The 10,908-nt window shown below is 43.8% G+C and overlaps 2 protein-coding genes across 2 annotated transcripts; one reads left to right on the top strand and one right to left on the bottom strand.

Moving 5' to 3' along the window:
• Positions 1-893: 893 nt before the first annotated feature.
• LOC137949435 (uncharacterized) lies at positions 894-2,946 on the top strand. The gene is made up of 2 exons (XM_068795489.1): positions 894-1,544; positions 2,368-2,946. Exons 1-2 carry the CDS (start codon positions 894-896, stop codon positions 2,944-2,946), a joined length of 1,230 nt encoding a protein of 409 aa, XP_068651590.1.
• Positions 2,947-3,906: 960 nt separating this feature from the next.
• LOC137949433 (uncharacterized) lies at positions 3,907-4,589 on the bottom strand. Its single transcript, XM_068795488.1, has 2 exons — positions 4,211-4,589; positions 3,907-4,112 (listed from the first exon to the last, which is right to left on the bottom strand). Exons 1-2 carry the CDS (start codon positions 4,587-4,589, stop codon positions 3,907-3,909), a joined length of 585 nt encoding a protein of 194 aa, XP_068651589.1.
• Positions 4,590-10,908: the final 6,319 nt, after the last annotated feature.

Below are 10,908 nucleotides of genomic sequence, written 5' to 3'. Positions count from 1 at the left end.
AACAGGCTCTCCCGCCCACTGCAACCCCTTGGGTGATTTAGTCCTATTGAGAAAAACTGGCTTGGTTGAATAGTATTTAAAACAGTTCCCAGAAAAGTTGGCTCATGCTGGTGGGTTGGTACTGGTCGACCAACAGGTCTCATTATTCACAGCGGGTCTCACTGGAACTCTGAGGTTAGAGGTTGAACTCATTTTCCCTTAGGATTTGGCTCGGGCAAATGAAACAACGACAACGGGTGCAACAACGTAAGTCAGGTTGGCCAGGTGAAAGGAACACATACTCCACTTGGCAAGGGCGTGGCCATAATTCGTCTCCAGTGACAACCCCTGCATTATCTTCCTCCTGACACAATCCGAAAACGGCTCCGGTAGCAGATACACGCCCTAGTAATTCCCCACTGCAATTTATAAAAAAATTAACAAGTGCGGAGATGGCTGACCAGAGGTCCAAGAATCTATGCTACAACTATGATGAACAGTACCGGGTGGGGCACCAATGTAAAAGGTTGTTTTGGCTCGAGCTGGAGGAATCAGATGATCCAGAGGAGATTGATGATATGATTGAGGAGGAACCACCGGCGATTTCCTTGGACACTATTACAAGGCAGAAATCTGCCAAAATGATGCAAGTCAGAGCTCAAGTCCTCGACCAGGAATTGGTGGGACTAGTGGATTCGGGCAATACATACAATTTTTTGAGTGTAACAGCTATGCAACACCTTCCGTTACAGATCCGCCCTCATCCAACAGCCACTGTGTTAGTGGACAATGGGGAGAAAGTCCCTAGCTATGGGACCAGTAAGGCAGTAACTTTTTCCATTAGCTCTACTTTATTTAATGCTGAATTGTTTTGTCATTCCCTTGGCTGGCTTTGATATTGTGTTAGGCATTAAATGGTTGCAAACATTGGGGCCCATTCTGTGGGACTTTTGGCCCGTAGTCCAGAGCTCTTGCAGGGTTGTCAAGTGGACAGGGCCCACCACATCAACACCATTCACACACAGGAACCGCCTGACAGCACTATTGATGGTGAGGTAGAGTTCTCTGACCTCTTCCATGAGCCTTCGGGATTGCCTCCCTTGAGGCACTATAACCACAGGATCTGTTTAAAACCAGGTTCTGAGGTGGTGGTAGTGTGTCCATATCGATACCCACACCTTCAAAAGAATGAGATCGATAGACAATGGCAGGAGATGTTACAACAGGGCCTAATTCGTCCCAGTCGATCCCCGTTCTCTTCACCTGTCTTACTTGTGAAGAAACGTTATGGGACAAGGAGGTTTTGTAATGATTACCGGGAGTTGAGCGCTCAAAAAGTGAAGGATAAGTTTCTGATTCCGGTAGTGGATGAGCTCCTAGATGAATTGCATGGGTCGTGGCTATTAACTAAACTGGACCTACGATCTGGATATCATCAGGTCCAAATGCACCGCTCCGATATTCAGAAGACAACGTTCCGCACACATCATGGCCACTTTGAGTTCGTCGTCATGCCGTTCTGGTTATCGAATGCACCCTCTACTTTTCAAGTTCTAATGAATGAGGTATTTAGCCCCTATCTTCGAAAATTTGTTCTTGTATTTTTTTATAATATTCTCATATATAGCAAGTTCGGAGAGGATCATTTAGAGCATTCAAGGAATTTTTTTGAATTGTTACAAGAACATCAGCTCTATTTAAAACAATCCAAATAATCTTTTGCGGCTTCACATGTGGCTTATCTTGGTCACACTATCTCCCATGAGGGGGTCACGGTTGATCCCAAGATGATTCGGGTTATTCATGATTGGTCACAGCCACAGTCTTGGTTAGCTTTACGGGGTTTTTTGGGTCTTATGGGATACTACCGCAAATTTATTTAGAATTATGGGCCCTTGGCAGCACCCTTGACCAGTCTCCTCGAGAAGAATTCCTTTCTCTGGAATGAGGAGGCCACACAGTCATTTGAAGCCCTCAAATCTGCTCTCGCCCCCACCCCTATATTACAACTTCTTAATTTTGATGAATTATTTGTGGTTGAGTGCGACGCTTCTAGTGGGGGCATTGGGGCCGTCTTACAGTAGCAAGCACATCCTATTGCGTATTTTTGCAGACAATTGGCAGTCCATCATCACAAACTGGCAGCATATGAACGGGAATTGACTGGGTTGGCCAAGGCGGTCCAACACTAGCAGCCTTATTTATGGGGCCGAGCATTTCTCATCCGCACTGATCATTATAGCCTTAAATTCCTACTGGAAGTCTGACGACGTCGCCACAGCAGCACTGAATCAGTAAGTTGTTGGGTTTTGACTTTTCAGTGGAATACCATGCGGGGAGATTGAAAAGGAGGCAGATGCCTTGTCACGGCATTTTGAAAATTAGCAGCTGGTCTATTCGCTTAGTCAACAAAGGTTCCTCATCCTTGACTTGGTGAGAGAAGCACACGCCACTCTTCCTGATCTCCAGGAGTTACACCGGAAAATTTCAGCGGGGACAATGGAATCGAAGTGGTCCATCCAGGATTCACTTATTTATTACAAACAACGGCTTTTTCTACTCTCTACTTCTGAGTTGATTCCAGCTATTCTCTCTGCCTACTATGACAGCACACATGAGGGTATCCAAAAGACGCACAGAATTCGGACAGACTTTTATTGGCAAGCCATGAAGACCTCCATTGCCACTTATGTAGCAGCCTATCAGGTCTGCCAACACAACAAAGCCAAGCACTTGAGTCCAACTGGTCTTCTACAACCTCTTGCCATTACTACACAGGTTTGGGCCGATATTTCGATGGATTTTGTTGAAGGTCTTCCACAATCCTCCGGCAAATTAGTACTCTTTGTGGTGGTAGATCAGTTCTCCAAGTACGGACATTTTATTCCACTGGCTCATCCTTATACAGCTATACGGGTCGCACAGACTTTCCTAGAGCAGATTGTCCGCTTACATGGCCTTCCATAATCGATTTTGAGTGATCGAGATGCGGTCTTCACAAGCACCTTTTGGCGGGAACTCTTTTGTTTGAGTGGTGCTAAATTGAAATTCTCCTTTGCATATCATCGGTAGACAGATGGTTAGACCGAGGTGGTTAACCATACCATCGAGATGTATTTACGGTGCTTGGTGGGCGATTATCCAAGACGATGGGTTCTATGGCTACCATGGGCCGAGTACTATTACAACACTTCGTTCCACTCCGCATTGCAATCACTCCTTTCAGGGTTCTATATGGCCGGGATCCCCCTCGCCTTCTCTTGTATACTCCAGGGTCTACCAGCGTGGACGCTATTGATCAGGCACTCATGGACCGTGATCTGCTGTTACAGAATATTACAGAACGCCTACGGAGAGCTCAAGTTCGCATGAAAGATGTTTACGACAAAGGCCATCGTGAGGTCTCCTACGAGGTAGGGGATTATGTGTTATTCCCTTGCGGGACCTCCACGACATAAGCTCTCACCCAAGTTTTTTGGGCCTTTTCCCGTTCTTCACCGCATGGGGCCAGTTGCCTATCAACTCCAACTGCCAGCCACGGCCAAGCTTCATGATGTATTTCATGTCTCCCTCTTGAAACCACATACAGGGTCTCCGCCTACATCTACTCCATTCCTCCCACCGGTTGACAATGGAGACGTTATTCTTATACCAATCGCGGTGTTACGCGCACGGTTGATCAATGACCAATGGGAGATTCTCGTTCAGTGGAAGGATACTAAACCAGAGGCGGCGACATGGGAGCGCGTGGACATCTTCAAACATGAATGGAGTAGATGTAGGCGGAGACCCTGTATGTGGTTTCAAGAGGGAGACATAAAATACATCATGAAGCTTGGTCGTGCCTGGCAGTTGGAGTTGATAGGAGACTAGCCCCACGCGCCGAAAAAAGGGAAAAAGCCCAAAAAACTTGGGTGAGAGCTTATGTCATGGTGCTCCTGCAAGGGACTGTTGGCGGTATGGTTGGAGCCATAACCACACATAATCCCCTACCTCGTAGGAGACCTCACGGTGGCCTTTGTCATAGACATCTTCCATGAGAACTTGAGCTCTCCGTAGGTGTTCTGTAATATTTTGTAACAGCAGATCGTAGTCCATGAGTGCCTGATCAATAGCGTCCACGCTGGTGGACCCTGGAGTATACGAGAGAAGGCGAGGGGGATCCCAGCCATATAGAACCCCGAAAGGAGTGGATTACAATGCGGAGTGGAACGAAGTGTTGTAACAGTACTCGGCCCACTGTAGCCATTGAACCCATTGTCTTGAACGATTGCCCACCAAGCACCATAGATACATCTCGATGGTACGGTTAACCACCTCGGTCTGACCATCTGTCTGCAGTTGATATGCGAGGAGAATTTCAATTTAGTACCACTCAAACGAAAGAGTTCCCACCAAAAGGTGCTCGTGAAGACCGCATCTCGATCACTCATAATCGATTCTGGAATACCATGTAAGCGGACAATCTGCTCCAGGAAAGTTTGTGCGACCCGTGTAGCTATATAAGGATGAGCCAGTGGAATAAAATGTATGTACTTGGAGAACCGATCTACCAACACAAAGAGTACTGATTTGCCGAAGGACTGTGGAAGACCTTCAACAAAATCCATCGAAATATTAGCCCAAACCTATGTAGGAAGGGTGAGAGGCTTAAGAAGTCCGGCTGACTCAACTACTCGGCTTTGTTGCGTTGGCAAACCTGACAGGCTGCTACATAAGTGGCAATGGAGGTCTTCATGGCTTCTCAATAAAAGTCTTCCCGAATTTTGTGCAACGTCTTTTTGATACCCTTATGTGTGTTGTCATGGTAAGCAGAGAGAATAGCTGGAATCAACTCGGAAGTAGGGGGTAGAAAAAGTCGTTGTTTGTAATAAATAAGTGAATCTTGGATGGACCACTACGATTCCATTGTCCCCGCTGAAATTTTCCGGTGTAGCTCCAAGAGATCAGGAAGAGTGGCATGTGCTTCTCTCACCAAGTCAAGGATGAGGAATGTCGGCTGACTGAACGAATAGACCAACTGCTCATTTTCAAAACGCCGTGACAAGGCATCTGCCGCCTTATTCAATCTCCCCGCATGGTATTCCACTGAAAGTTCAAAACCCAACAACTTACTGATCCAATATTGTTGTGGCGATGTCATCAGACATTGTTCCAGTAAGAATTTAAGGCTATAGTGATCAGTGCAGATGAGAAATGTTTGGCCCCATAAATAAGGCTGCCACTGTTGGCCCGCCTTGGCCAACCCAATCAATTCTTGTTAATATGCTGCCAATTTGAGATGACGAACTGCCAACTGTTTGCTAAAATACGCAATAGGATGTGCCTGCTGCTATCAGACGGTCCCAATGCCCCCACCAGAAGCGTTGCACTCAACCACAAATAATTCATCAAAATTAGGAAGTTGTAATACAGGGGTGGAGGCGAGAGCAGATTTGAGCGTCTCAAACGACTATGTGGCCTCCTCATTCCAGAGAAAGGAATTCTTCTTGAGGAGACTGGTCAAGGGTGTTGCCAAGGGCCCATAATTCTGAATAAATTTGAGGTAATATCCTGCAAGACCCAAAAAAACCCGTGAAGCTAAGCAAGACTGTAGCTGTGGCCAATCATGAATAACCCAAATCTTCTCGGGATCAACCGTGACCCCCTCATGGGAGATAATGTGACCTAGATAAGCCACATGTGAAGCCGCAAAAGAACATTTGGATTGTTTAAATAGAGTTGATGTGATCGTAACAATTCAAAAACAATCCTTAAATGCTCTAAATGCTCCTCTCTGGACTTGCTATATATGAGAATATCATCAAAAAACACAAGAACAAATTTCCAAAGATAGGGGCTAAATACCTCATTCATTAGAGCTTGAAAAGTGGAGGGTGCATTTGATAACCCGAACGGCATGACAACGAACTCAAAGTGGCCATGATATGTGCGGAACGCTCTCTTCTCAATATCAAAGGGGTGCATCCGGACCTGATGATATCCAGATCGTACGTCCAGTTTAGTAAATAGCCACGACTTATGCAATTCATCCTGGAGCTCATCTACTACCGGAATCAAAAACTTATCCTTCACTATTTGAGTGTTCAACTCCCAGTAATCAACACAAAACCTCCATGTCCCATAATGTTTCTTCACAAGTAAGACGGATGAAGAAAATGGGGATTGACTAGGACGAATAAGGCCCTGTTGTAACATCTCCTGGCATTGTCTCTCGATCTCATGCTTCTGAAGGTGTGGGTATCGATACAGACGCACTACCACCACCTGAGAACCTAGTTTTAAACAGATCATGTGGTCACAATGCCTCAAGGGAAGCAATCCCGAAGGCTCATGGAAGAGGTCAGAGAACTCTTCTACCAGACCATCAATAGTGCTGTCAGGTTGTTCCTGTGTGTGGATGGTATGGATGCGGTGGGCCATGTCCACTTGACAGCCCTGCAAGAGCACTTGACTACTGGCCAAAATAAAGCTTATAGTTAAAGCTGAAAAATCCCACAGAATGGGCCCCAATTTTTGCAAACATTTAATGCCTAACACCATGTCAAAGTCAGCCAAGGGAATGACAAAAAATTCAGCATTAAATAAAGTAGAGCAAATAGAAAAAAATTATCGCCTTACTTATCCCATAGCTAGGGACTTTCTCCCCATTGGTCACTGACACGGTGGTTGTCGGATGAGGGAGGATTTATAACTGAAGGTGTTGCGTGGCTGTTAAACTCAAAAAATTGTGTGTACTGCCCAAATCCACTAGTCCCTCCAATTCCTGGTCGAAGACTTGAGTTCTGACTTGCATCGTTTTGGCAGATTTCTGCCCAGTAATAGCGTGCAAGGAAATCGCCGGTGACTCCTCCTCAATAATATCATCCATCTCCTCTAGATCATTTGATTCCTCCACCTCAAGCCAAAATAACCTTTACATTGGTGCCTCACCCGGTACTATTCATCACAGTTGTAGCATAGATTCTTGGACCTCCGTTCGGCCATCTTCGCACTTGTTAATTTTTTTTATAAATTGCGTTGGGGAATTACTAGGGCATGTATCGGCTACCAGAGCCGTATTCGGATTGTGTCTGGAGGAAGATAATGTAGGGGTTGTCACTGGAGACGAATTATGGCGGCTATCTTGCCAAGTGGAGTATGTGTTCCTTTCACCTGGCCAACCTGGCTTGTGTTGCTGCAACCGTTGTTGTTGTTCCATTGCCCGAGCCAAATCCTGAGGGAAAAGGAGTTCAACCTCTAACCTCAGAGATTCAGTGAGACCTGCTGTGAATAATGAGACTTGTTGGTCGACCCGTACCAACCCACCAGCACGAGCCAACTTTTCTTGAAACTGTTTTTGATATTGTTCAACCGAGCCAGTTTGTCTCAATAGGACTAAATCACCCAGGGTTGCTGTGGGCAGGAGAGCCAAATCTGATTGTGAGTAAATTTTTAAATTCACCCCAATCCAACCCTGGTCTCTCTTTTTCCTCCTGGTGAACTCATAACTGGGCATCGTCTAACATATGGAAAGAGGCTAATTGCACCTTATCTCATTTAGCAGCCCCTTGATTTAAAAAAAAAACATCGCATCTATGCAACCAAATTAAGAGATCCACTGAACCATTATAAGTAGGAAAGTCTAACTTTGTGTACCTTGGTATTGTGCCTCTATTCTGTGGTCCTTGGACAGTAGTGTGCCCAGGCCACTGCTCCCCTCTCCTATTATACGGTTGAATCACCTCCTCATCTCTGGACTCTGCTGTCTTTCTGCCCTCATCTCAGCTAACATGCTAATGACTTGCCTTATCTCGTCTCTAGCTTGCTTCATCTCTACTTCCAAACCACAAACTTTTCCCAGCAATGGTTGTGTTTCCTCCATGCTATCCTCTATCTTTTGCATCCTGGTCTGAAGTTCTTCATTGCTAAATATATCCCCTATGTTACCCTGCTCTGATACCACATTGTTACGATCCTAGGTCATGGATCGAGTAACACGGCGTGGGATTTGAGACTTCAACACTTGGGATTGAAGTATTGCCCTCGTCAAGGGTTATAGGTGAACTTTTCTCTTGAGCAGTGCTCGGCTAAGAGGAAAGTTCCCTCTTTGATAATGCTAACGAGTTGTTGTGAAAGGTAGGAGACCCCAACAACTATGCTAAACTCGCTAGAGAAAGATCTTCTCTTTTCTTGATCACAGCAAAGAGGGTTTGTCGCCCTCTTGATTGCTGCTCTTGATAGGAGTGTCAAGCTTCTATCTTAATTAACTTTGAGCACAAGTATGTAAGAATATTACCTCCTTCTTGCTATTGTGATCACCTCCCAAGTTGAACTAGGACTGCTCGTGAGATGAGGATGAAAATCTTCACTTTTCTGCTCAACTTTGATACCTCTCTAGCTGTTGTTGACGAGGAGGAGGAAGAACCCTCTCTTAGGGCTCGAAAAAGGGATAGAAAGTCTCCCTCCCTTGCTCGGTATGGATCAATGGAGGATGGATGAAGAGTGATGATCAATGGAGGATGAATGGATATGCAAGTTTTTGAGGAAAACCTATACCTCGAGATCCTCAAGGGAGATCTCTAACCATAGAACTCGTCAAGGTGAGTCCCAAGCCTATTTAACCTAATTATCAAGCTTGCCTTTTCTCTATTTCATTACCCCTTAAATAGGGTTGACGTCGTAAGTGTTTTAGGGCTAAAAGAATAAAAATATTGCCCCTACAACCATACTCCTTAAAAAATTCGAAATAAATCCTACTTAAAGCAATATAATTATAACTAATGGACTCAGTGAGTTATTGCCTCCTTCGTTGTGTGACTCGGTGTGCTATTAAGTCCACAACATCTGCCTCCCCGTGGTCATGGATCGAGTAACACGACGTGGGATTTGAGACTCCAGCACTTAGGATTGCTGAATGTATCCCCCATGTTACTGTGGATGGAACTCGTTAGCATTATCAAAGAGGGAATTTTCCTCTTGGCCAAGCACTACTCAAGAGAAAAGTTCACCCATAACCCTTGACGAGGGCAATACTTCAATCCTAAGTGCTGGAGTCTCAAATCCCACGCCGTGTTACTCAATCCATAACCCGGGACCGTAACAGGATAATGTGAGAAGAATCTTCCCTGACGCCAAACAAAGCGGGCGAGCAACTTCAGAGACAGAGGGATCGTTGCGGTCTGCGGTCATGAACCAGAAACTCCCAGAAATAGAATAACAATATAGAGGTGAAAATGTAAATCAAATAACGGTTATAAATACTGAAAAAAAAAAATAAATACGAACTTAAACTGCTAGAGATAATAGATAAAAAAAAAAGATCACATTACCTCTGTGGATTGAACGAGCCAACTCTCCAAATCTGCTCTGATACCATGTTGAATTTATGAAAAAAAAAAATACTTCATTTACTTGATGTAATCAAAGTACATGAACTTCTATTTATAATAGAGAAAGGTAATAGATTTCAATTACAATTAAACTACCTTTGTTCCAATTACACATAAACTCTAACACTTAAAGATAAATCCTAGCATAATTAAATAACACAATATAAATAGAAGACTAACATGACTAAAACACCTTTAAACTAAAACTTTTCTGTGAGATCTGCTTCCATAATAATTTTGGCTCTGTAAGACTTCTTATTGTGTTGGACTCATCATGCCACCTCACATGATCATGGTGGGTCCATATCTTATGGGTTTGGGCCCATCTTCCAACACACTTGGATATATATAGACCTTCCTTGGTCGTGTAGACTTAGGCCCATCTTCCAATAGGTATGTTAATTGAAAAAATCCCTCTATGGTCTAAAACAGTCTCCTCGTGTATGATTTGATAAATTTAGCATACAAACTAGATTTTACAAAAGCTCAATAGATCACTCCATGTTTCTTAACAACACACTTTTAAGGAAAATACCAAATTATCACAAGGGAGGATTTTTTTTACATGCATTCAAAGAGTATTTTGATTGGTTCATTTTGGGATCCTAGAACCCACAAAGGGTATTGGTCGATTAAGACAATAAGACAGTAGTCATGAAAACCGAAATCCACTAACGAGTTTATAACTCACCTACTGAATCAATTAGTCCCAAAAATGGATAACACTTAAGTCCCAAAAATGGATAACACTTAAGCATGCGACCCATACCCAATGATGGATCCCACCTGTGGATATGTCCTCTGTGACCAAGGTGGGTGGCGCTCATCTGCTAGTACATGCCCTTGGTATCGGCCTGCATAAACAACTGCTTGGAGTTGTTTTGACTGACATGAACCTTCCCAACTTATTAACCTTTAGGAGCCTAAGAGTAATTACTTCAATGCTTTTAAGATAGAATTTATCGTTTAAGTTAATACCAATATGGTATATTGTCACAGCAATATTAAAACGTAACCAACCTACTATATTCAGCGCTTTCTTAACTTGATATATGTAAATACGGGCAAAGAAATACACCAGTAGTAGGAAATTTCACTGGAACAAGAGATACTTCAAAGGGCAAACCTTTACTTGTTCGAATGCTCGTTCCACTTTCTAACATTGAATTTTGGCATATGTACCTGACCTCATGAATAAAGGAGGAAATGCGCAAACTTTTGAAGGCTCAAGTTCAACATCCAACCTTGAGCTTCGCACTTTCACTATTTGAAACTCAGCTCAACCTCAGGACAGCTCGATAAAGATCATAACTTTAACACTAATACAAAAAGGCAAACCCCATCTCGGCACTTTTTCTTTAAACTAGCAAGGGTGAGAATAAAACTCAAGCTGAGCCCAAGCCACTCATCGAGCTGCTCAACAATCCATCCCTACTCATGAAACCAGAATTAAGGTTTTGATAAAGAAAAATAGTAAAAAACCAAGATGAAGACCCAACTCGCAAAAACTTCCGAACATCCACGTATGATCTTAGTTTTGTGACGAAACTAATATTTA

This window comes from Aristolochia californica, unplaced genomic scaffold, assembly GCF_029961685.1.
Source record: "Aristolochia californica isolate CCGP_79_NKW_82.1479 unplaced genomic scaffold, dmAriCali1.0.hap1 SCAF_14, whole genome shotgun sequence".
Lineage (NCBI taxonomy): Eukaryota > Viridiplantae > Streptophyta > Magnoliopsida > Piperales > Aristolochiaceae > Aristolochia > Aristolochia californica.
This window is presented reverse-complemented; position numbering and strand designations above follow the sequence as displayed.

Excerpts from the sequence above, each read along its gene's own strand:
- LOC137949435 (XM_068795489.1), top strand. The coding sequence starts at position 894 with ATGGTTGCAAACATTGGGGCCCATTCTGTGGGACTTTTGGCCCGTAGT. Across the intron at positions 1,545-2,367 it reads TTCAAGTTCTAATGAATGAG|CTGGTCTATTCGCTTAGTCA; the intron begins GTATTTAGCCCC and ends GAAAATTAGCAG.
- LOC137949433 (XM_068795488.1), bottom strand. The coding sequence starts at position 4,589 with ATGGATTTTGTTGAAGGTCTTCCACAGTCCTTCGGCAAATCAGTACTC. Across the intron at positions 4,113-4,210 it reads CAATGGCTACAGTGGGCCGA|GGTCCACCAGCGTGGACGCT; the intron begins GTACTGTTACAA and ends CGTATACTCCAG.